This window comes from Falco peregrinus, chromosome 6, assembly GCF_023634155.1.
Source record: "Falco peregrinus isolate bFalPer1 chromosome 6, bFalPer1.pri, whole genome shotgun sequence".
NCBI lineage: Eukaryota > Metazoa > Chordata > Aves > Falconiformes > Falconidae > Falco > Falco peregrinus.
Genome location: NC_073726.1, coordinates 9,095,815 through 9,123,721, shown reverse-complemented (window position 1 = coordinate 9,123,721; position 27,907 = coordinate 9,095,815). Strand labels below are relative to the sequence as shown.

The window sequence follows — 27,907 nt, the reverse complement described above, 5'->3', positions numbered from 1 at the left end:
TTCCTTTTTTGTCAAAACTAAAAAGTCAAAGATAACTTGCATCTACAGACTATCAGAAGTTACAGGTTCTTAAAGGATCTGCTTATAAAAATGGGATTTTAGAAGGACAGATTATATGTGTGAAAACATGATTGACTGAAACTCTGTGTGGGATAAACCACCAAAAAATGTATCTTATCACAGCAAAGCAATATAGAATATCAGAGACATGCAAAGACATGATCTTCTTCTGGAAGTCATATCAAATCATATGCCTTCTGATAATCAAAAATAGGAAAAATTTGAAATACTCTAATGTTAATTCTTTCATGTAAAATGCATTCCATTTCTTCTGAGAGAGTATTCATCAACAACAGGAATGTTCTCTATCAAAAGTAGAAGCTACAGGGTTGATGCTTATGGCTAACAAAAGTTGAAAAATTGACATAGCTAAGACATTTAGTAAAACTATTGTATAATAGTGTTTGCTTCCTTAAAAGTCACTATTTCAGACCACTGAAGTTCTATGTAAGTTCTGTGTAAGAACTCCATCTATCTTTTTTTTTTTTTTTTTTTAATGTGTAGGTAATTAGTATGTGTTAACCATTTTAGCATATATAAAAGACTAGTTTCTGTGCTACAGAAACATTAATTTTTCTGTTTGAAAGCTTCTATACATTGCATGCACAGAGATAGATTTGATAAATACTGTGTTTGTAAATGTGAAAAGATGAGACACAAGTCATTGTCAGGAGGACACTGGCATTTCTCTGATTATTATAAATGCAGTTTCTAGTAAGACCATGGGTTTGGGATTCAACATACTGACTAGAAGCCTGGGGTGACTAGATTCACATATACTACATGTCTGTATACTGTCAAATAAACCCCAATTTACCTGTCTGGAGAACAAATATTGGCATAAGGAAACTGAAATGTCCAGCTCCCTTACATCAAGCTCACCGAGATTATCTATTCCTTTATTCATCGAGCTCTACGCACCAACTCCGTACAAATACCCACATGACCAGTTTGAAGATATTTTTTAACTTCATTTACCTTTTTTAGTGAAATATACTGCAAACCGGTTTTGTTAAGGTAATTACATATTTTTTTTATTTTTTAAAGGACTTGTCAGCTTACTAGAATTTAAGTGGAAATTCTACGAAGTCAATTTAAAAGTGCTTCAGTCATTGAAAGAAATGCCATCCCCTGAAATGCAACTATGTAAATCTATAAAAGATTTAACTGCAAAGTTTTAATTGATAGGTCAACACAGCAATGCAATCTATTCCTACTCCGCTGGAGTGTGCATACGTTACACTACAAAATAAGCCCTAGTTTTCTCCAAAACATTATGCCCTTAAGCGAGTTGTCGATGCACATATTACTTTCTACTTGCAGGCTGACTACAAGTTCTCCATGTGCTGAGCACTCAGGCCATCCTGATGCAGTGCCAAGATGCATTTAGACACTGTGAGGTACATGTGTCCAGAAGAAAGGTCAAGTGAGGGATACCACCAGTCCCCATTTTATTTCCCAAAGTAGTAACTGTCCACCAGTACTTTCCCATCAGAACAGACACCCTGTAGATTAGGAGGCTCTTCTAAAGGAAGAAGTACTTTTTAAACTGTTGGTGCCACAACGATTATGTCAGAATAGGAAATTTCACCAACTACATAAAACCTAAAAGCTTCCACTAGAATGAAAAAGTCATATATTATTTATTTGAAAGGTATTAAACACTGTGGTTTGCATTATCAGATAAAAGCATCTTGGAGTAATCACAAATAATTGAGTGACACAAGCATTTGGTGTCTCCACTTAAAAAGTATACTGTTGTTATGCAAGTGGAAAATCACAGCATCTTTGCAAGATGCACGTTTTCTTAGCTGCAGAGAGTACAAATTTCAAACTTTCCAGGATGGAAACACAAAGAAATGAAGACATGATTCTAAATGAAGGAATGGTCTTATTTTTCATAGCGACAGATACCTAACGAGCTGAGGGTGGTGGTGTTTGGTGTTACTGTCTTATATTTTGCATTGAGCGACTGATCAGATCTCTCACATAAAGCAGAGCTGCAAAGAACAGGTGAGGAACAAAATTCAAAAGCCTGAACATCACAAAAGCCTTTCAGGAGCTCAGAAATGCTAACAAAAGTGCCATATAAAGGTAAACTAATAAGAAGGGAAAACTGGTGACAAAAAAGTCAACCACCCAGTTCTATACACTTCTACTACAAATAGATAATTGATTTTTTAAAATATGTAATATAAAATGAAAAATATTTTGTTTTCTGAATGTTTAAGAATGTAGATGTTACCAGATTAGATTAGAAGTGTGATCCGTGTGGTCAAATATCCTGTTTTAGAATGTGACCAAACCAAAGTGCTTTAGAGAAAAAGGTATGAGAGAGATCTGGATGCAGGAAAATCTACTCCAGTAAAGTACTTAACTTCATAATTAATAATTAGAGACTGTTTAAACCTTTAAGTAGGGTATTTTATCCCTTTACAAACTTGTTTGAAGCATTAGCAAATGCTGCCATAAGCTATTGCTATCTTTATCACCTAATTTTGAATATGGTTAGATTCTTGGTCTCTGACAGGTCTGTATGCAGGCTTACCTGTGTATCTGCAAAATTATTGTTGTTTTGGGACCTACCACACACTTTTGTGGGTGTATGAAGGACCATGGTGATGGGTATTGGCACTCAAGAGTTTAGTCTCTCACTCCTCTGCTTTCAAGGTGCTATGTATATTAGAGAAATGAAATACTTGTCTCTCATAGACAAAAATTCCTACCACAGCACAAAGTTTACTACAGCTGAGGACCCATTCTCTATTTTTGTATTCAGGTACATCTGGACTTTTGATCATGAATCTATACCTCACTGTTTGGGAATGTAGGCATATGACTGCTTACAACTGTCAGGCTGAGTAGTGGGCCAACAAGTAGCTGCCTTGGTTGTCAGTGTATTTGGGGATGACTTCTGTGAATTCTGCGTGGAATTGCCATTCAGAAAACTGCTGTCATACTTTTTAATGTCACTAACAGATTCAAGGACAATAATAAATTCAGTTGAGATATCCTGAGATATCCTTTATCTCCTGGGAAAGAAGCTGTGCATTTTTTCTATGTTAGTCATCAGTTTCCATTTACAAGTAATTGCAGCCGAAGGCTGTGTTTCCCCAAAGGCTATTGTAGAATATTTTGTACAGTACCACCATGAAAGAAAGGCAGAAGACAGTGAAGTTAATCAATGATATATATTTTTCCTCTGGTTTGGCAAATAAGCCATAATTTAAAAATTGGTTGGGGTCAAACCAAATGCATTTATTTTGGTTTTGCTCATAGAAAAACCAAAGTAAATAACATACACTATTTTTAATTAATGAGTGCTTAATTTATCACTGAATCATATATTTTCCTTCCAGGCCCTTCAAAGAAAACCAAATTAAATCAAATAGGGCTATCAGAGACAGAACAGATGGTGGCATCCTTTTACCTCATAGTTGGTTTTAGATATTGTTATTTCCCTTCATAACCATTCTTGAGAATGGAGGGACTTTATCTCGTATTTCCCAGAATAGTAGTTTCATAACCTTGATACAGAGCATCCTGGAATTATGCTTTGCCATACGTTCAAATGGAACTTTTCTAAATGAATGAAAAATTAAAGATTCACTGAAACTAGAATCCTGGTTTTCTCTTCCTAATCTGTCTCTTGCCAGTAGGTTCCTTGGCATAAGTAGCTCCTTTACAGAGCAGCAGTCTCAGAGACAATGCTCGGGAGTAGTCAGGGATAAAACCAATGATCATTTCCAAAGGTAGTATGGACAAAGCTTTGACAAATATGTCTCTCTCCATTTTATACAGTTATATCCCAGCAGGAAATGAATTCACAATTTCTACATGCTCTCATGGAAAAGGACCCATATTACAGGGTAACATTTCTATTACAAAAAAGTTATCTCATATACTTTATGCCCTCAAATTATTTCAGTGACTTTGAACTGAAAAAAAAAAACAAACCCAAACCAAAACCCAAAAATGTAACAATTATGTCTCAGGTCCTCAGATGCACCACATGGGACCCTGAAGAGATATATATTTTAAGTGCCCTGTTGTACGGGTGTAGCCATTGCAGTTTCTATTCCTGCTTTGTTCAGCACTAAAGACATAGCAAATAAGTCTTGTATATCAGAGATCCTCCTTGATTTTTTTTTCCTTTTTTTTTTTTTGTAATTGGTGATTTTCTCCTATTTTTTAATAAAGAATATTTCCTTTCTTTACAAAGATTTCACACTAATAATTGGACAATGTTGATGTTCAGCTATCTAACCCTAGTGACCAACACCATACCATTTCAGAGTAGTCTGCATCCCAGAGGACACATTCCCCACAAAGGTTACCACCTTTGAGTCCTACTGTGGACAGTTTTATACTGATCTTAAAAAGGGTTGGTAGGACTTAGGCCTCCTATGCTCATAAATTTGGATTTGCTTTTCCACATTACCAGTGGTGGGAGATCATCTCCAGGCATTCATATTTCTATAAAAAGTAGTCCAAGCTCAGAAAATTAAAAGCCACCTGACCCTGCAGTAAGCAACATAGCTGTATGAAGGTTTCATTGGTCACATAACAGTGCTACAACAACACAGACACATGGCCGTGACTAACCACTCTGTAGGGACACACTGAGGTCCACACTTAAAAGTAACGTCTCTTTGTCTTTTCCTTGAGTGTTCCCCTCAAAGGTAACTCAAGCTGCTCAAAGTACGGTGTAGAAGTAGCCCCTCTGATCACCTTAGGAGCCATATCTTGTATCTCCTTTTGCAAGTAGCCATATAACATGAATTCACTGGAACGTGGAAACCTCCTACAGCATAGGACATTCTTTTCCCTTAGGAAAAAGGGTCATTCAAAGCCATAATAAGTTTATCAGGTGTTTCTGTCATCAGTTTGTATTAAGATCTCATGCACGCATTACAAATTCCTTTCAGAATTTATAATATATGATCTCTCTATGCAGCTAGTCAATCCTTTCTCTTCTCCTATTGTGCTCCATTTTGGGGGTTTTCACGTCCAAAATGTTAGCTTGAATAGCATGTATACTCAAGAAAGGACACAAACTGATATTTTTGGCTCTTTCCTTTGCACTCTTTGGCACAACTGAAAAAAGGAAGCTCCTTCAGGACTACAGAATGTGTGTGTCCTAGGTTGTGCCAAAATCAAGGTTGCACAAAACCTTCAGTTACAAAACCCACCACATTTACAGAGGGTTTTCTTTTATATCTTTGTCAACTTGCATAGATTTTATTCTGAGAAAAATGGAAATTACTGTAAAACTTAACTGAAAACAAAAATGGGAAAATCAAAGTATCTGATGTGGTTTAATCAAATAAACCAGCAGAGCAGATGTGACTCTGCCTCCTTTGAAATGTCCTGTGTGATATGAAAGAGTACATAACCAAAAGGAACACCACAGTTCTTACTAATGAAGTAAATCTTTTTAGTTGATGTGCTGACCTGTTCCACTGGACTTATGGTACCAAAACAATATCTGGCTAAATCTCCAGAAGCGTACATTTGAATTTGGCCCTGAAGTGGTCAGACAGTTAGACTAAAAGATCGTTGTAGGTCCATTCCAACTGAAATATTCTATTCTATTCTATTCTATTCTATCCTATTCTATTCTATTCTAATTCTATTCTATTCTATTCTATCCTATCCTATCCTGTTCTGTTCTATCCTATCCTATCCTATTCTAATTTATTCTATTCTAATTTATTCTATTCTATTCTATTCTATTCTATTCTATTCTATTCTGTTCTGTTCTGTTCTATTCTGTTCTGTTCTGTTCTGTTCTGTTCTGCTCTGGCTCTCGATGTACAGCACTCCTGACAACCATGTAGTAATGGATTTACAGCAGAATACCTTGGGCATACTCAAATTCTAGAATTCTGGCCTTTCCCAAACCCCAGCTCCTTTTAATAAGCTTCTCTTCAGCCTGGTCTCCAGAACTGCTCCCTAAACACAACCAGCCCACTACTTGTTAAAACATTTGCTCATAATTTGTTCTGTATCTGTGAAATACCTACACCTCTTAGCAGATAGCTGTTTATTCATCCGTAATAAGCAGACGTGATCTCTGAAGCTGTGGAGAAGGGGATTTGTAATAGACTGCAACCAGGAGTGGCTTGTGTAAGTGAAGAAACAGGACAAGACCTGTCTTTAAAAATCGCATGTATTCTAGTCTCCTTAAATTTCGTTGGTGAATCTAGGTAATATAAGCTTTTAGGAAGCAACAGAGGGTTTTATTTTCTTTCTCTCTCTCTCTTTTTTTTTTTTTTTTTTTTACACAGGTATTACTCTCACACTTTAATTAGATTGTTAGTAAAATATAATCATCTAAGTAAGAAAAAATGTACACTTAAACCTCATAAGCAAAGAGACTGTGATTCTTCCAAATATGTGAAAGAGGCCTTGGTCAAGGGGCAATGGTGGTGGTGGTGGTTGTGGTGGTGGAGATATTAATTGTGAATATATTGAAAAAGTTTATCCTTCACCCAAGTGGATGGCTTTGTAGGAGGAAGAAAATGTTTTTTACCAGAGCTCAAAAGCTAGAATAAAAAACAAAAAAAATTCCCAGAGAAAATAAGCACACTGGTGCTCTGAAACACATCACTGCTGGCCAACCTGACAGGTTAGATCCAAGTTACTTGCTTATACACTGCCATTTTAAACAGCATGGTAGTGCTAACTGCAGTAAAAATAGGTCTTGGCATTGACTCTGAGGCATTGCATGTGTTGGAGAGGTGCCCATGGTTTCATTCTGCAACCATAGGGGTCTAGTCTTCTGTCAATGTGTGTGCAGAACAGCTTTAAGAGGAATATGTGTGTTCATCCACGGGCAAAGAGGCCTAAAGAGCCCGTGTTAGTATTCGGATGGCACAATTAAAATCAGGCTGAATCCTTCTCATTCTGTAGACAAAAATCTTAGCACGATTTTACAGAAGCTTTTATTTCAGTCATGTAGGAGACAGAAATTATTAATTAGGCTTATAGTCAAACACTGTTCTACAAGGTACTAGTACATTCTATGACTCAACTGACAGCACTAGAAAATCTCTTTGTTGCAATTAAAAACTAAAAAAGTATCTGTCCAGAGTAGATCTTTAGGTTCCTGTCTGTGTTTTGGAATACAAAGGACTTTTTCCAGCAGGTGGATGTAGAAACCACATTAACTTACATCATACAGAAAAGGTCTGTTCAACTACAGTTTTGCCATTTCCTTGTATATTCTGGTGACCTTGAGAGAAAACGGATATAGTCAAATACTAAAATGCCTGGCTGTGATACTAAAAACGCTTGGCTCTCAACCACCTTTTCAAAGGAAGTGCAACTGCAGCAATGCCAGCTGACAGGGCTTCGCCCACAGTCTAGCATGACACCTGCCCAAGTACAGTACAGAGCTACACCGGTACCAAGAGGCAGGCCAAAGGAAACAGTCAATGTATCTGCTTGCTACATGCTTGCTTAGGAGACGGGAGGAAGCACACCACATCTTCCTCTTCCCTACATCTATGCCTCCCTCATGCTTGCAAACTTCTAGTGTAGCAGTAATGTGATACTGTTTAAGGACACAATGTGCATAGCATTTTTCCTGCTTTGGATGTTTAGAAAACCAGTCTGCCTGCTGTGGTTTTTTCATGTCATTCTCCTGGTGTGCAGGAGAATTCAAACGCATATAAAGTACAGGATAATAAGCTCAAGATAAAGCCAAGTCACATATGACTTTTAGTGTAGATAATGAAAAACACAGTGTCCAATTCTCCAACTATATTCTTGTATAACACAGATGTGCAAACTCTAATTTACACAAGCCCCTTTAGATTGCAAAATAGATGGGATACACGCAGGGGAAGGATTAAAGGAAGAGTTAACAGCAGTTGGGGCAGTGACATCAAACATTCCTTGCCATCATTGGCAAAACTCCCACTCACTTGAATTGGGTTGTGGCTTTACCTGAACCTTTCAGAAATAGAGCACTAAACAAAGGAATTAAAACTTGGATAGATTTGAGAATGCTGGATGGAGTCAGATGGAAAGAAAGAAAGTGTTTTTACACAGGAATCAGAACAAAATTTTGCTAAATTTAAGAGTGAAAGTAACAAGCACCAATAACAAAAAGCTGACATCAGCGTCAGTGAGGGAAAGGACGAAGAGACACAGGGATAAGTGCAGGTTCTAAGTATTAAGTCACATAGAAAAAAACTAGGATTTTGTATATAATGGTAGAAAAGTGGCACTGGCTGGAAACAAGATAGGAGGATATAAACAGCAAAATATGAAGGTTGATAAGGACAAAGGTTATGGCTTTGGTGATGTCGGAAACAAAGAAATTACAAGCCTCATTGACAAAGCCAATAGTGCGGAGGGAATAGCAGAGAAATTTCCAATTTGGAAATCTGGAAGCCTTTACGGAGATATGTGGTCTTTGTAGGTCAATAAAATTTTATGCAGTGTGATGGCTCAGAGGGATAGACAGTGATATGTTCTGGAAGAAGCTGCTTCAAACAGTACCATAATTTGCATTGTACAAGTAGGACTTCTCCTTCTAAAGCACCATTTCAGTAGATCAGCTCTTAAGGAAAACATATGGTGCAAGCAATTGCCTTACAAAGACTGCTTGAAAAGTAGTTTTGGGCTTTGGGACCAATTTCTCCATCATGCCACATTGGTTTGTCCATGTCTTTTTGATGACTAGATTAGGAGATAGATGCTTTGCCTGCTGTGAGCTCTTCTGCTATACCTCACACAATTACAAGTGCTAGCTTACTAGAAAAGACACTTGCAAAATGTCATGTGTTCCTCAGCTTCAGAGCTTAAAATCTTTTCCTGTATTTGCTATTTAACACTGTCTTGTAGGTAGTTTCCTGCTTCTCTTCTAATCTCCTTTTGACCTTGCTGTTTTGTGATTGGGAAATGTTGTGCGGTACCTGTTTGAATGGCATTCGTGATACCTGTGAATACCTGCTATTAGTCCATCCGAGTTCAGTGGAGTTAATAAAAGGACAATCAAGCCCTGTGCCTTTCTTCCCTTTATTGTTCAGCTACTTTTATTCTACTGTGGTAGAGAGGAGGATGTTTTCTGTACAAAACAGATTTATGTAAGTGCTGTGTCATCGGTTCTGTCAATGCGCCTGATAACATCACTTTAATCCCATCCACACATTTCACAATATCAAGTAAACATGACCTTGATAATCACCATGAAAACAATCATTTGACCATTCTACGAGGGTCATGTTTCTGGTAAACTGACTGATTATGAAATCACTCTCAAGTCTGTTAGGAAAAGAAAAAATCAAACTGGATGTACACACTGAAAATTCATGTATAAAGTTAATATTTCATAATCTATTTTTAGCTGGATTACTAGGAAAAAAGATAACATTCTGCTATGTTAAATTCTGACTATCTTGGCTTAGCTTATATGGATCACTATTGTCATTTTATCCCCGGTTAAGAAGCTTCACTGTAAACTGAAAGAAAAATAGGCTTTCATAAAAATAGATGTACATGACCAATTAAAGACTTTGTATTGTAGAAGGTGGTCATATATGTATAAAAGTATAAAAGTATAAAAGATAGTTGCAATTACTTTCTATTACCCATAGATATATTTTTTCCCCACTATGTGTGTTTATCGTAGCGTTCTCAAATGAAAAATATATTGCTATTTTTATTTGTGTATTTACAAACATATTCAATTCATTTTTCAGTAAGTGATACATTTGCTACACAATTTTCTACACAATTTGTGTTATCACTAGTTTTGGTTTATCCAAATTAAACCAGTCCTTCCAATGCCTCAGGAACCAAAGAGTTTATAAAGTGCAAGTCACTTCATTGTTTTGATGGCTGCAAGGAACAGGGTCCTGTCAGGCCACAGGGCAGCGCTGGAGCTGCTCGCTGAAAGTTTTGTTGGTCAGTAACACATCAGCCTGGTCTGGCCTCAGTCTGAGAACAGATTTCAGTCTGCAATGGAAACCTGAATGAATTTGCAAACTTGTAAACTTCTGTGACAGTGAGTTTTTTATTAGGCACCTGATTCAAAAATTGCTACATAGCCCTTCATTCTGAATGCAGAATAGCGGACAGAATTGAATATAAAAAAAGATGTAGGACCTTCATTTGTCTCAATCCATCTTATTTTATAAGGTCCCATGACGCAACATTTTATGTGCATCCCTTGAATCCCCAAATCCATTCTTGTTGGATGCAGAGACACTTGCAATTGGACAAAAGAAATATGCTTGCTTTTAATGAACTGTTAAACTGTCTGTGGTCCTCTTCAGATACCCTGTGGCTGGGCACCAGTTGTCAGTGCTTGATTATCAGAGCATGAAGCAGTTGAGAGAATGATTAAACTCTAAGATGCATAATCTACTTTTTCTCTTTATGCAAAACCATCAGTGCCTTGGACACTGTCCTGTGCATAATAATGACATAGAGGACCCCATCTCACAGTTACACTTGATGAAACACAATTGTGAAAGTTTATAGCACCTCAACACCAAGAAGCAATCTCTTTCTTACTGTGCAAAGATCATCTTATACAACTGGAAGTATTTCTCTTTAACTGCACTTGTTGAAGACAATCAGATATTTGGCACTGAAAAAATAACTTCAACATTTTTGTGAGGTGGATCTGATTTCTAGAAATACAGTATATAAGGCATATTTTTCCAGGTTATCTCTGTGAAACATTTGTGGTCTTTCAAAACTGCCCTCTGCGATTACTAATTACTCTTTTCTAACGTAGATGAAGATGGCAGAGTTATTTAGCTGTCTGTGCTTCACAGAATTGTTTCTGTCTCTCAGTTAGAATTAGTTAGTTATCACAAAAGGCAGCAAGTAGCCAAAAAGGTCTCTGGCATACATTCTTTCTTCATATACCTATGACTAACTCTGACATTTCCCAGGATGGGGTAGGAAGCAGATCACAGACAACTTTAATTTTTCTGGCAGCTCTTTCCTGTCTTTGGGAACAAAATTATTATTCATCGTTCGGCCAGAAGCAAACATGTCAGACAAGCAAAACACTGGTGCTTTCCATTACGTGACAGGTGCGCATCTCTTTAATGTTAAAACTAGGTATGCCAGCTCAATGCTCATACTGGAACAAACATGCAACCATGCAGAAAAGGATAGGGTACACCCTTCAGGTGCACATGTGTAGCAGCATCTCACTGAACAGAAAATAATGGCTTTATATTTTATTAAATAGTCCACCTCTTTCTTAGAGAAGCTGGCATTTTCTCTCTCCCTGATACCTCCTAATAAATTTATAATTAAGATCAGTGCTCAGTGTACATACTTAAAATGCTAGTAGCTTAATTAATACAAAAGTAAAGAAAGAAATGAAATTACAACCTAAAGACCAGGCATATCTTAAAATAATAAAGTTGAGTCTTCAAAATTATGTATGCATTATCTTTGCACAAAGTCTTTCATTCAGCAAGAACACTTGCTGAAACTTGGGTACACACTATGCTGAATAATAAAAAATCTAAACAGGGTCTAGAATTTTAAATAGTAGCTGCATTCAGCTCTCCACAAGATTTCACTGAGTGGGTCGGACAGTCTGAAATAAATCTTCTCCCTAGCTTTCACATGCTTTAAGTGGCCAGGTCACACATACACATTACGAGCAGACACAAGCAGAAAGACCATATCTCTTCAGTCCAAGGAAGCTTCAGCAAACCTTTGCAGATGCATTTCACCTCAAAACAAGTTGAAAGAACTTTGGATTCTTGTCTTTTTTTTTTTTTTTTTTTTTTCTCTCTCTCTCTAATCATTCAGTTCCTGAGCAGAGCAGCTAAACAAGGGTCCAGATGACTACCCAACAGAGAATGCTACGATCGAAATGAACCTGAACAGCATCTAAGTGAACAGAGCTGGAGATGTCTTTTTGCACAAGAGACTGACTTGGTTGACTACAGTAATCTCTTCTGATTTCTTAGTTAATCTAATGTAGTTTAGATAATTACACTATAGTATAGATTAATTTCTAAGAAAGTACTTGGCCTGAACGCTGGTCAGAAGTGTTTTGATAAATGTTTTTTTAAAATCCAAGTCTGGTGTTACAGTTAAAAGTCAGTTCAGTTATTTTTCAGTTTAAGAAAGTGGGAACAATTTAAAAGTTGTGAAATTATCCTCTTTCAATATCAAAACTGCTCTGGTTCCAAAATTCGTTTTAATTAAAAAAAGATAGAAAAGGTTGAAACTGAAAAATGCTTTATAAATGCCCACAATATTTTAAATGGTCCAATAAATCCTTTCTGTCTTATTAGCTAATCAACATTTTTTCATAATTTTCACTCAGGTTTCCAGGGGGAACAGGGAAGCTTTTCCTAAGAAACAACTTTTGGAATGGTTTCCCATAAAGCAACTTTGGAAAGAAAAGAGGATCTCTGCATTTCACTGGTTTCTTACTAGGGGTACCTTTTGCAGTTTACACAGACATGCTGGAGAAGTACAATCACTCCCTTGTCCTCTTGCACCGGCTCATAGAAAGCTGGGGAGGAAAGAATAGATTTGTGGGGTTGCTGCAACCATTATTTGTTCAGCCAAAGGGTGAACCCAGCAATGTCCATGACCTGCCCTGCACTGTACTGGTTATCTTCACCAGCTGGAAGGAAAAATGCTGTCTCAAGGATAAGCAAGAAACAAGGAACTTCCCTCAGAGGGAAAGGGAGCAGAGCAAGACTGGGCAATAAATAGCAATTCAGTCATACTCTTGTTCATGCTTTTTTTCCCACTCTGCTTCTACAGCAGAACAAAAAAGTCCTAATTTCTGCTAAGTATTAGGTCAAAAATCCTAGGAAATTATCAAACTTAGAAATAATTTAGCTCATGAAATATTTATATTTGGAAAAACATGAAATGAGAAAACATTATGGAAACCTGCTTTCTTAACACAAAATTTTCAGCAAAAGGGAGTGATTTTTCTGTCAGAATCTGGTGAATTTTCTCTAATTTTCATGTGTACCAAAACATGCAAAAATTCAAGTACCAATAGTTTTTGTTATAATCTTGCAGGTCCTCCTATACTCTTAAGATTCTGAAAAAAAACCAGCAGAAGAACAGAAATTGAGTTTTGAACAATGATAAGCTGCTGAATGTGGAAAGTATCATTTTAGCAATCTTCTAACTTTGGATGCCATAATAATGACAATTAGAAACTGTTCCAATATCCCGCAGATTAATCCTCACTCTATGCACAGTGTTGACACTAAAGGTTCTAATTTAAACAAGCCAAACATATACATAAAATTGAAGAAATTCTAACATGATTGTTGTTCTGGACTTTTTCCTGTGATGTGTACTGCATGGACTACCTGCAGAGCTAGCTCTCTGAATATGATCAGGATTAGGTCTTTGAGGTGAAGAAATGGCTCAATGCATTCTGCTTGATTAACAGTCTGAGCATCATTAAGATGCTTTGTATTCTTACAGTCTCAGGAATACATGTAGCCAAGAATTCATAATATAAACACACAAAAAAAAAAAAAAAAAAAAAAAAAGGTGATTTGTATAAATGTTGTAGAAATGTGGGTGAAGTAAGGGTTCTTTACCTGGATTGCCATTAATAGCCGTGGTTTTTAAGGTGTAGAATGTATCTTACTAGACGGATGGAACTACCTCTCCTTCCCACTGAGAACTGAATATCATCCTCTTGACAACTACAGCAGTAGTTTACAAGTCAAATTAATACTGGGATTCTCTTAGAACTCTTTCTAGCTTCTTTTAATGTTACTAACAAACAGCTGGATATAAGCGTGAGATCCACATGATCAGTAAATCCAGGATGAAAACAGCTGGAATAGTAAGAAAATTATTATAATAATTTATGGGACTAATTTATAAGATGTATTACAACTTGTTTTTCCTCTCTTACGGTTAATAAAAAAGAGATCAAATTTGTAGAAAAATTAGAAACAAATTAGTATTTATCTGCCTTGTTGGATAACACCTTGAAATTGCTTCTGGTGGAAAGAGAAGGAAGAAATTATTCCGCATTTTCTATGGTCCTCTTTCCTCAGCAGAAAAAGCCACCTTTTTTTTTTTTTTTTTTTTTTTTCACAGAAACAATTATTCATCTTCTCATTCAAAACGATGTATTGAGAAGTTGATATAAATGATGTATTTATTATCTGTGAATGAACATGATTCATCCGCCTGTCAAAACTGGTAAAAGGAAGGAAATTTTAAAAGTTCAGTTTATCAAATAAGGATGTACTTTATACAACCATCTATCCTCAGCTGGTTTTTGTGCAGTCTGCTGTTGTAACTTAATTTTACCCAGAGGTTCATCAAACATCTGTTTTAATCACACAGCTAAACTCAGCTAATTTTTTTCTGTGGCATTCCAGTCATTGTGACATTTCAGACATCTCTGTTCCAGATGATCCCAGTACTTCCAGTGTTTTGCCATGTACATATGTATGACATAGATGAAGGCTATATTCACAGAATGCTCTCTCACAGAATTTCTCTCCTTTACCTCTAAAGCACCTCACTGACATTTACGTAAGTGTTAGAAAACTGGTGGTTTATGTCTTAGGGATACATTTTTTATTCAGTTCAGTGATGCACTGGAATAATTTAACTATTTGTAGTGGGCCCCTTTTGTAAAGCAGCAGCTGTCAAAGCAGGCTTGGTCATGAATGGATGAAATGATGAATTAGACAAAAAAATTACGAAGGATTTAAAGTCAATGTTCTTATTGTTTTCTGCAGAACATCTGCATATGATAAACTAAAAATTATAATTTTAGATTAAATAATCTAAAAATAGCATGTTTAATAGCACAAAGGGTTTATATTCTGCTGCTTGAGATTAAGTACGAACAATAAACTTGAAGTTCCACAAAAGCCACCAAGCTTGGGTTATGCGAGGTTACTTTGGATAAGTATTTTAACCTTTTGTTGCTTGGGAATAGATATATATCTTATTTTATATTTCTTGACTATTATACAGTAGTCTTCTCAATTTTGTATTAGTTTTAAACTTACACATAAAGAGAGAAAACATATGAGTAGAAACAGCATCTGTTATAAAGGACTGTTAAAAATGTTACAAATGTCAAGGCTATAAATCATATTCCTACTGAGTCTTGTCAAGTTACCTTGACTTTTACCATGTTTTCTCTTACGGATGTTTCACTTCATGCAAATTCAGGCATTTAACTCAGCTGTATTATCCAGCTAGAGACCCAAGTTTCTTCATAGGCATAGTTGTAGAGGAATGAAGGTGGGTTAATTAACATTGATCATATACAGCTGTGGGCTGGCTTCAGGGTCGGTGGGTTGGCTGATGTGGATAAGGTGCAGCTGTGGCTGGTTCTGTTAAGTGGTTAAATAGCCTTAAGGGGAACAGCCAACAAGGAGAGAACTGGATGTGGCAGAGGCCAGAAGTAGGGTGGGCTGGTCTGAAGAGTATGAGGGAACACAAACAGTAGATGAACCTTTGAGACCTTGTGGAGGTTTGGTGGCTGTGCCGGGGCAAGGTGTGCTAACTACTTACTGAAGTTAACTTGGTATGTGATGGTAAAAGACCTTGTTGCAGCTGGCTAGTTTTGAGTGTGCTGTTACACAGTGGAAAGAAAGGAGTTCCCATCCTGTGCTTCACACCAACAAGATTCACAGTCTGTCTGCAGAAAAGTACTTATCCTTATTTGCATGTCCTTCATCACACATTTGAAGTTTAATGGAAACCAACACTCAAATGTATGGACTTGTGCTGACTGTACAGGCATATACTCCTCTAGGTTCTACCTAGAATCTCTCAGCAAATCTATGCTTTTAGGAATTAATCCCAAGGCTGCTAAATGTAAAGCTAACCTTTCTATGACAGTCTATGAGTTCTGGATCTAGACTCCTGTTTTTAGCATTAATGATCCTAAATTGTTTTTGTTTACCAGTGGTTGACAGTGAAATAAAAATAAAAGCTTCTCAATATACTTTCTACTTAATTTGTGTTCATGGAATAATTCATTCAGTAAACATAACCTTTCTTTCAAACAATGTATAATGACTTCTTCTATTGTTGTAAGCACTGCTAATATTTAGGAAAACTAGTTCCTTAAAACATTTTGAAAAAGATTTAATTACTCTTTATTCAACCAGAAATGTGTCTAAAGCTAGTAGTTCAATGAAGTGCTAGTTGGAAATACACCTGGCTTGTAATGAATACTACATTTTGTTATTGTCAACATCTCGGAAAGAAACCATTGTTTTTAGATAGTACTTTAAGTTCCCCAGCTTATTGCTCCATTCTCTCTGAGCAAACTCAAGCCAAGAAAAACAAACAAAAAACCCCAAACCAAAACACAACGGACCACCAGGATTTTAAAATCAACTGCAAAGAGAGTAAGCACCTAATACAAATCTGTTTATTTTCTCTTTTATTTCTTTCATCCTCAAAAAAGATTATAATACTGAATTTCAAATAAGATATTCTATAACATATTGATTCGTTTTTAGTGTTTCTTTTGGTGTTGTGCACTGAGAAATCTACAAGCAACTTTGAGTTTATTCAGACAATGTATATATGTGCACACTAAGATATTACATTTGTCCTATTCAGACAAGCAATTTAATTGTATGAAAACACGAACTATTATGATGATGTTCATAGGGCTTTCTGTGGAAACATGTTTTTATTTCCAGCATAAAGCAGAAGCACTGTGAAAAAAAATTACTTGAATTATAGAGCTACTGTGTTAGCATATTAATTTGGTTTTTTTCCTCCTAAAAGTTATTATCTGAAGAACAACAAATCATTTAGAAAAAAAAAGCAACTAACAAGTTAAATTTAGTTTTAGAAGCTGTGCAATTTATTATAATTTGTGTGTTCAGTCTTGGGTTTCATAAAAGAAATGCAAAAGAGGTGTTCATTAATCTTGTCTTTAGAGGTCAAAACGAAATCATCCTTTATACAAGCTAAGATGAACCAATGTAAATCAAAACTCACTGCATAGTTGCCAGCCAAGCAATATTTTCTCTGTTTCAATACTCAGAAACACATTTCTTTTGTTATAGGTACTTGCCATAAAACTGACTGGCCCAAGCTGTTAAAACAGAATGTACCGCACATTTATACAACCGAGTATTTTTCTGAATTACACCTACACATGCAAAAAACTCAAAATTTAAATCCAATTCACCTAAAAATGTTTTCCTGTATTATATAAATATATACATATATTTAATCTTTACTTACTGTATCTATGATATGCCATTACTTGGTACTCACTTTCCCTTACTTAATCCCAAAAGCCATGGAAATCAAGCCTGATCCAATTCAGCAAGCCTGCTTACTTCAATTTTCAGTGAGGAAAATGTTTTTCTGCCACACTCTCTCCCCCATACAATTCCTCTGCTTGAATCAGCAGGTATTTTATTAAGCCATACAGACCTCTTCTTTAAATCCAGTAGGCAAGAGTGCCCTCTAAACCAGAGACATGTCAAACTTTTGTGCATTTATAGGTGGACACATTGACTTTTCCAATTAAATTAAAATGTATATTTTAAAACGTTATAAAAAAACACCTGCTTGAAAAGGGGAAAGAGCTCGTGTAAAAAACTTACGATTTTTTTTTTTTTTAAGATTTTCCAAATCCTGCAGATCTGAAGTTTTGAAGATTGATGCTGGTATTATTGCTGGCTCTTATGCAACTTGTCATTATCACCACTGTCAGCTGGATAAAAACTCACATTTTGACATTTATCTCTGCCTTTCCATTAGAACTGAGAGAAGGAGAGTTAAATGTCTGACATGTTTTGTACTGCTCGCCATGACTGATATCAGGAAAAATCCATGCCAGTTAAAGAAGGAATAACAGATATCCAAGAATGCAACATTAAAAGATCAGGAAAATGTGTTCTTTTTGCTCAGAGACAATAATTAGTGAATTATGCTTTATATGATTTTACATACACTTCATTCACTCCTATTCTCTCTCTTCTTTTTTTTTTTTAAGTTATATTTGTCAACCAGAGAGAAAAGTAATTCTTTTCATTCTGCCCAAGCATTCTTCTTCATTATTTTTGACAAATGTAAGTTGATCTTCTTAGACTTTTGGATTGCAACCATTTCTATCAGATCTGTGGATGATAACAAAGATTTATAGTGTTTCATGTAACAGGCTAGAGCATCACTGAAGGATAATAATAAAAATTAGAAGCATCAGTCCTTTAAGGATATATTGAAGGATATATTGAGAAAATACCAACATTATTATGCCAGCCACACCACAATCACATTCAGTTTCTTGTGTTAAAACATAGGAAACCTACCTTTTGAATCATCTATTTTATTATCTGTGATTTCTGAGAGTTTGTTTGCAATTATGATTCAGAATTACTCACTTGTAAGAGTGAAAATATAATGCTATAAGTATGGAGAGATGAAAATAGAAAAAGGATAGTATTTGATTTGCAAACTTATCATCACTTACCTTCTCTGCTGATTGGGCCGTACCAAAAAAGATTGGAATAAAAGCTAACCAAATTATGCAGGTTGTGTACATAGTAAATCCAATGGGTTTTGCTTCATTGAAGGTCTCTGGAACCCCTCTTGTTTTAATAGCATAAACAGTGCATGTGACCATCAAGAGAATACTATATCCAAGGGAACAAATGAGAGAAAGATCTGAAATGTCACATTTGAGTACTCCCCTGGCATTTTCTGGTTCAAGTGTCCTCTGCTCTCCATAGTCTACGATGGTGTGTGGTGGATCGATAGCAAACCATATGAAGACTCCAATAAGCTGCATGGATATGAGGCTGAAAGTGATCACCAGCTGGGAAGCCGGACTAATAAATTTGGGAGCTGTGACAGATTTTTTACCTTGTTCAAATATTCTGTGAATCCTGTTTGTTTTGGTAAGCAAGGCAGCATAGCTGAAACACATGCCGAGTCCTAAAAAGATCCTTCGAAACGAGCAGACCACTGTATCAGGAGTTGCAATCATTAAAAAAGTAATGGAGTAACAGAGAAAAATCCCAGTCAAGAGCACATAACTAAGCTCCCGTCCAGAGGCTCTGACAATTGGTGTGTCGTTGTACCGGACAAATGTCACAATCACAAAGGTGGTGGCAATTATACCAAGAATAGCTATGAAGACAGGCACAATGGCCCAAGGAGAATGCCACTCCAGTTTGATTATAGGGATAAGCTGGCAATCTGTACGGTTGGCGTTTGGTCTCTTATTAATAGGGCACAGTTCACAGTTGAATTCATCCACCTGGTAATGGTACCCCTCACAGCGTTCACAGTGCCAGCAGCAGGGCACTCCCTTCACAGTTTTCTTTCTTTCCCCGGCTTTACAGGGCAGGCTGCAGACAGATGCTGGATGAGTGTGTTCTTTAGTAGCCCACTGCATGTCTTCTACCTGTGGGTATAAAAAATTAATGAGCCTTCAGTTTTCTCCCATTTATAATATCCTAATCCTGGCCACAGGTTTGTCATAAATCACTACATGCTGACAGTACAAATACAGTTTACTGTAATAAGAAACCTGTTTCTTTCCCTTGTATTGACTTTATAAAAGTGTTAAATGATTGTGTCCAATTAATCATTCACACCACAGGCTTGATGAGTGTCATTAGTTTCTATTTACCTCTTTACTGCTGACCAAATTGACGTCTGTAAAGATATTTATTGACTCCAGGCTAGTTTAAAAGCAAAAAGCCCTGTACATAGTGCTTTAAAAGTTAATCACATGCAAATATAAATACCAGTAGTTCTCAAACATTTAATTATGAAATAAGGCTATGTGAGTTTCAGAGAAGTTTCTGGTACAGCAAAGAAATAGATTAAAATCTCCTTGCATCAGCTCTGGCAGAACAAAGTGTGCCAGATAAAAAAGATCTCTGGTGCCACCTCTTCCATGAATGTGGATATTTTATACTTTTCCATCTTTTAAGTCTTGAAATGCACAAGATTGTTTTGTTTACATTTCTAGAAGATAAAAATGAGTATATAGTTCTTTCTGAATAATAATGGAAAAAGACGTCGTGGCTACTGCTTTAGTCATGCTGATTTAAAAGGTTCAAGGATCTTTTTGTAGCACAGAACAGATACACACAGTGTAGTCTTGTTTTGGAAATCCCAGACTTCTCCACAGCAGCACATGAACAAAATATATTTTTTTCATCCACTTATCTATACTTACTGCATGCCCTCCAAATAAAATCTGAATAGGAAACTCATAGATTTAAACATCTCCTGCTTAAAAGTATCACTTTAGCTCTCCGTAGCACACCCTTGGGAACACCATGTTCGTCAGAGGTCACACTGAGTGAACCTCAGCAGTGTGTGGACCAAAGAGCTACTTGTAGGCACCAGAATCACGTTGCTCCCATGCTCCACCTTCCATTCCTTTGTTAGGTGGTAAGCGCTCAAGGAAAAAGGACTTACCTTGTTCTTGCCTATTAAGCACTTAGCACTTTTGATTCATTTGAAGGCTTTATTTATAAGTGAAAAAGCAGTAACAAAACTTCATGTGTCAGGAATGTTTTCAGTTTCTTCTGGAGGAGGACATAATGAGGACAGCTTATCAAGAGGCATAATTCTGGCCTTAACAGTTTATTTTTCCAGCAATTTTTCAACAGATTTGGGAGAAAATCACAATGTAACATTGCCAGCCTCATTTGCCTCCCTCAGAGAGCTGGAGCACTGGTTACAGCACCACACAGAGTGAATAAAGCAGCAATGAGCAGCCAGGTTATCTCCTCTGTCCACTCTTCTGCCCAGTGTAGGAATTTGCTGTTATTCACCACTCCAAGGGGCAAACAAGGGACCACCCAGTAACAAGGAGACAAGAACCCTGCTCATACAACTACTTCAGTGAATCCTGGGTCTACTCAAGGACTTCAGGGGGGTTTGGCTCAGTCTTGAACCTTCAGATGTTAACCATATATTAAGGACAGTGATAATTACACAAAATGCAGCATCTGGTGGCTGTGTAAAAGGAAATCATTTAAGTAATTAGTTTCCTAAAAAACGTAAGAATAACGCAGTTGAATGAAACAGCTTTGATAGAGCCCTAGCAGAGCACTTGACACGCGAAGAAAATATTCACCTCTATTAGAATCTCCTGGTTTTAATCATTGAAATTCTCAAAGCCTGCATAACCCCTACTGTTTCATCTACTAAACAAGAGAGAAAACATGTATGATTAAACCAGTGTGATAGCAAAGATATGTTCTCCTTCACAGTGTTGATAGAACAAATACATGAAAGCTCGTGATTTACTCAGATACTATGATAACGGGGCAACAGGAGGCCATGGTCATTAATCCAGATCTGTGGATAAATTTGGGGTGACTCAAAAAAGAACAGTACTGCCTGTTTGCCAGATTATAGCACAGAATACAGAATCACCAGGAGAGTGTACAACACCTGATCCAGCATAAACTTAGAATGGCATGGACAGGCAATATCTAATCTGGCAGAAAGCCTGATGGGATAAAGCTAAGGTGTCCAATTTTTTAACACATTTGAACTAGCAAATTAAGTTTATACTAGATCAGCATTTAATACCATGAGCCTGCAGTGTTTCTTATCTGGCATTAAGCATCCTAAAGCCGCATTTACTGCATTGTGAAATGATGGCTTAGATAGGTACAGTGAATTCCTTTATGTCTTTCAGAGTTCCTATCTTAATAACAGAAAAAAAGAAAAAAAAAATCCTTTTACCGTACAGCTACTTATGATTTTGCATACATGTCTCTTGATGGTGCTTTAATTGACTAAAACCACACTTTAGAAGTCTTCCTGGCTGGCAATACATTAGAGTGCCTCAGGTTACACATTCCAATGGCAACAACTGATAATGAATTCCTCTCTCTGAAGGTCACTGGTAAAGAACCATGTTATGATTTTCATTCTAGTGCATCTGACACAAGCTACACAAGATATAATTTCCAGCATGGCAATACAAGGTTACGAATGCTGAAAAACTCACTGGCTAAAAAACCTGAAGTATTTTCTTTTAATTTTTTTAAATTGTTTAAGAATATAAGCACTATTAGTTCTTAGCAATGGAACAATTCCAACAAGAATTGACTCTTAAAGCATAAAAAAAGAATAAATCAATGTAGAGAATAACCAGAATGAATGGCTGCTGCAGGTGCATTTCACAAGGTAGTTACATCTTGCAATCTTTCTTGTCTGGATTACTTTTTTTAGGCGAAACACATAGTTATATTTAGCTTGACCAACAACATTTCTGGAAAAGCTCTTAACAAAAATATTATGATTTCTTGACCATTATTTTTTTATTTTATTTTCTATCTAACAAGAAAGAGAAGATACATTCCCAGTAAACATTGGCCAGTGTTTGAAATTGAAGATCCCCTTTAAGATACTTGCAGATATGAGAAAAATCTGGCATTGCAGGATTTTAAATCTGGAAGTGGGTGCAAAGATGAGATTCTCCTATGAACCCAGCCATCCTGAAAACACAGTTTATAGCTACATCAACAAGCAACATGGCATAGTAAGAGCCGATCTGCGTAGCAAAAGTGTTGAATCTGATGACTTGATGTTCACGTTGGTCAGTATTTGAAGTTAGAGCCTGTGAAGGAAGGTTATACGGAACTAGTTTTGATGTAGTTCAGTGAACTGAACACCCAATAATGGCTAAAGATTAGGTGTCCTTCTGGAAAGCATCTTCTGTTTTCATTCCAGCCAAAAGCAATCCCGCTCATATAGCTTGAGACCCAGGCCACAGTAAGCAAGCGTGCTAAGTGGAAATAATTAGCAGACTCGTTTAAAAAGCAGACTCTTGACTGAAACCAAAATGCTACTGTGTGTACACCCCCAGACTTCTACTTCGACACCACTGTAACAGAGGTAAAGGGCAGGGAAAATTCTACCTCAGAGTGAGCAATTCCTGCTTTTATTACATCTGAACAGGTCTGCTAAGGGTTTCTGTATATGCGGCAGTTAAAGACTACGATAAGTTACGTTACTTCTGGTCATCTGGTTCATTCCCAGCTATCCATAACCTGCAGCAGTCTTTGCCTGTAATGTACTTTTTAATTATTCTTTTGCATAATTTAAATATAATAAGGAAATTCAGTACAAGACTTAATTACAACAGTGGTCTTAAAGCTCTGTCATTTTTTTCAGGCACTGAATGGATATACCAAAGGATCTGGCTTCTCAAACCTGTGCAGAATATTCACCCATGTCATTATTATTGAATCTTTAGGATATAGTACTGTTGATCCCACTTCTCTGGGATTAACTTTAGACAATAAATGACAGGAGAAACTGTTAAGAAACAAGAAAGTGAAGGAGAATCATTTGGAAACATAGACACCTGGACACTGTATAATTTTCACAACTGCTGAAAACCTGTAATAGCTATAAACTTTAAAGTGATTTGCTGGATGTTAAGCTTCTTTTGAATTTTTTTTTTATTTTATTTTTTTTTTATGTAGACATAAACACTTAGCAGTAGAACTTTCAAAAGTGCCAAAGGGAACTTGTTCATTCCAGCTAATTAATTTAAATGGGAGCTAAGTGCTTTATCTGTTTAAGTGCTTTTGAAAATCCCACTCTGCTTCCATCTGCAGTTTTCATGATCTAAACACTTTGGAAAACTTGCCCCAAAGTGATCTAGAAGTTCAAATGTTATAAAACCAACTTCAGGGGAGCTTAACTTTAGGCACACATATTTAAACAAAATTCTCATGAGGGAAAGAAACTGACCAGGAAGCCAAAGCCAAATAAAAGACAGACAGAAAAGAAGAGGGTTTTTGACACTGAAAAAGTTCTGCATCTCTTTAGCCCTTACAGATCAAAATATCTGGATCTGCAGCACTCTAAACTGCTCAGACCCTGCTAAGGCTGGGTGAGTCTCAGATTATTAAGTAGCCTTAGGTAAACATAGTTTCTAGAAGCCTTTTTTTGCCACCTTCATTTTCATGTGACGTCTTCTATCTGCTTTTCCCTACAGTAGAATACATGACAGGACAGTTCATCGTTAAATCTATCTGAATTCATCATCTAGGTCAGATGGACTGGAATAGCCTAGCTCTGTATCTGTTATCAATAATAGTTTAAACATTATTATTAATTAGAGTAGCTTCTCTGAATTTGGAAAGTCCAATAGAATGATGTGCTATCATGAAGTACCTTACATCCCCCAAAGACGGGATTCAATTTTCTACTATTCCAATACCTACAAGAGTGAAAACATCAGAAAGACTATGACAGCATGTCTGTAAGATATGTATTCATCTTCTATGAAATGCATCAGGATACAAAAAGAGAATGGCTTCATTGCTATTTAAATAGACATAAAAATCATCTCCACATGAGATCTCCGCCTGACAGAGCTGCAATTTGCTTTAATTTGCAGCACCAAGATTCACAGTTCACTAAACCATTAAAATAGAGACAAAATGCCATTCTATATCAAAACCAAGTAAACACCTCTATCCTTCATGAACATTACAAATAGAATTTCCTCTAATATCTAATAATAAAGCTAAAAATTAATGATGTGAGAACTGGGCTAAAAAAAGATGAGATTTACATGGCACAGTACAAGTAGCACATTCACATTCCTGGCACCTACGTTCTTCCAATAATCAAGCAACTCATTCATTTAGCAATGCCCTCAGCAACCAGGGGAGAATGATCAAAAATGCTGTTAATAGGTCACATATCATTTCTGAACCACTTATGTGTACAAAACCACTCTGTTTTCCATTCTTAATGATCATGGAAAAAAGTATCACTTCCATCATTCAACAACAATGTAAAGAAAGGCATTTGGACAATCTTCAGAAAGTTTATATCAAGGGCATTGGTGGATAATATTTTAACGTTTCTGATTATGTTATATTATCATTTACAGGGATCTTAATTTTTGAAATCTTATCTCAGAGCTAGATATTTATTAAAAATAATTAAGAATACATGCTTAAGGATATTATTGTAACAAATGGAATTATACAAGATCTGGACAGAGGAACACAAGTAGCACATTCTGCCAGAGCGGTGGGAGCAGGCAACCATTTTATTTTGTAGTCAATTAAGACTTTCAGAAGCTCTTACATATAAATTCATACAACTTTTATTAGATATGCAGGTTCTTAGTTATAAAAATGATGAAGAAATGAAATATCACCTCCAGCTGTCACTAAGAATTGTTCTTATTTTGTCTCAAGTCTTGGAAGTCTTTCTCTTCTGACAAAAAGGTTCATCAGAGGAGCATAACAAGTGAGTGAATTAAAGTAATTTAATCTAATATTTAGCTTTTTAAATTGTCTAATGTATCTATTCTCACAGTAAAAATTCAAGTCTCTAATGTACCTTGTCCAATCAAGTCATCTGAACCATCAAAAACCAAAATTAAACTGAAACTGGTTCAACTAAAGTGATTATGAGCCTGAATATAATGATCATTGCATTCAGTCTGCCAGACAGATTTTATCCCTTCAGAGAAAAGCCAGGTATACTTAAAGACTAAACTTACAATTATTCAAGCAGGCTTGTGCAGAAGGGAAATAAGTCAAGGACAAAAAATACAATTTAATTTTTTTTAAAAAAATAATTAAAAAACAACCAAACACACACACACAAACCCCAAAATTAATCCAGATTATCAATGGCAGTATAAAATCACCTTCATTACCAAATTTGCCGTAATTGCTGTAAATTATTTACCTTATTCACCGCATACAGATGATTCCCTAACAACTGAGATGTCATTTTCTGGAATTTCAGGCATAGACATTCCTAGAGGATTACAAAGAACATGGAATCATATCTTTCTTTTTACCATATACTGGTTGAAAACGGATGCAGTTGAATATCAGTTTCAAGAGGAGACTGAGAAGTTTGATCAGATGTAATGACCGTTAAAGGACCAGTCTGAAATACAGCAATGAAAATCATTCTTTTTCTTTTTCATTGGTAACCGAAGCACAGGTTGCTGTTACAACCCAGGTGGAAGCTGATTTCTCCTAACTGTGAATCCACCTGCCCAATGTTCCTCCTAGGCTTATCACTTACCATCTCTATCTCACACCTTCCCTAAAGGAAAAGCAAAGATAGTTAAATTTACTGCCATTTAAATTTAAATACCTATTGACGTGTGTGTGTGCATATATATATATATATATATATATATACACACATATGTATAAAATTATTTATATGTATATATCTTTTTCAATGTCCTGGACTACAGGAAGGAAGATGATATTTACATTAATTTGAATGCAGTGCTACAAAACAGTTAAATAACTTTGGTCTCTAATCTTAATGTTAGCCTATAAGGCTCTCATACAGTCTGACTTTCTTAATGAGCTTGGGCAAATTATTTAACCTGCTTGAATCTTGTCTTTGCAATTGGCTGGAGGGAATCTGTCATGCAGACAGGAGCAGTGGAGACAGAGAAGTAAGTTTAAGATGTAAGAAGTTTAAGTAGGGATAAAACTGATCATCTCTCAGATCTAGAACGTTTTTCCCCCAGCAAGTACTTATAGTTTAGAAAGCTTGATTGAAATAATTTTTACTGTTCAAATGGAGCAATCTTTTTTACAAAGAATTAATACCAGAAACTTTGTAACTATTCTTTGTTTCTTCAGCACAGCAAAATCTTTCTTGTCATCTCCAGTTTCCCAGAACTACAATATCACCAATCTCTGGAATTACTAAAGCTATGAGAATGTATTTTTTTATGTTCTAGCCATATTAAGAAGTCATTCTCAGCTAGGGCAAAATAATTGAAGGAAAGGATGCTCTGAGGTCATAAACACACAAATAGAAAAGAATGGTGTAAACATATAAAGTTTGTTATGCTCATAAACTAGCCTTGCTTTACCAGTGGAAATGTATCTAGTGTGCTGAGACTAATTTTAGCTCAAAGAAACCAACCTCACTAGTTAAGTCATATCATTCATGACTACTGAATACTTACATAGAACAGCATACTGTGGAAACCTTAAACAGAATGATTGTACCACTGTGTCATAATCTACAGAGAGTGTTTATTAGTGCTATATCGACTTTAAATCCCTAGTCTTAAAATGCTAGCCTTTGAATGGTTTCGGATCTGTTTGTTTTACTATTTCTACTTTTACATCAACTTTTCTCTACCTGCGGTTTTGTTGGTGCTGATGGGCCACAGAAGTGCTGACCCTATCAGACGCTTGGTACAAGGGAAGGACGAGCTGCAGTATATTCCCTTCTTCAATTTGCCAAAGAACAAACTTATTAATGTGCATGGAATATCTGGAAACCAACATTTTATTCTCAGATGCCTTGGGGAGTAGACTAGCACAAAGTGCAGTGATTAGCCGGTCATAAGTAAACAGCCACTGTTACTGCAGTGTATAAATATCAGATGGAATTTTACAGCAATCTAGTAGGCACTTTATTCAATACAAGAAAAAATAATTTTTATTTCTTCACAACATGAATCACAATTCATTTTTACTACAATTACTTTCACCAAAACAAAACAGAAAATCCAAACAAAAAAAAACATCACCACATTATTTCCTTAATAATTTTATGACAGAAATGTCCTATTCAAGATGACATAGACAGACTTCAGAATTTTTAAAGTGCTTTGCATGTTCTATTGTCTATATTTTGATAATATATAATTATTTTCAATGGATCAGACTGCAAATAAACTTTCCAAACTCATTCTTTATGCAGACCATTTTCACATAGACAATCCTTATTGCATATCCTTACCTAGAGGTCCGCACTGCCCTTACATGTACCTGACATGCACTTGGAAAGACTTTAATGAACATTTGTATATTTATATATAAAATTTATGATTTACACACAGGGACTGAAGTCATCA

At 36.1% G+C, this 27,907-nt stretch overlaps 1 protein-coding gene across 2 annotated transcripts in view; it reads right to left on the bottom strand.

The window, feature by feature from the left end:
* GRM8 (glutamate metabotropic receptor 8) overlaps window positions 1-27,907 on the bottom strand; it is a 359,089-nt gene that overhangs the window by 32,177 nt on the left and 299,005 nt on the right. For both annotated transcript variants that reach the window (XM_055809165.1, XM_055809167.1), the window contains one exon: window positions 18,518-19,453. In XM_055809165.1, coding sequence (XP_055665140.1) covers window positions 18,518-19,453 — 936 coding nt within the window. The remainder of the gene's footprint in view (window positions 1-18,517; window positions 19,454-27,907) is intronic.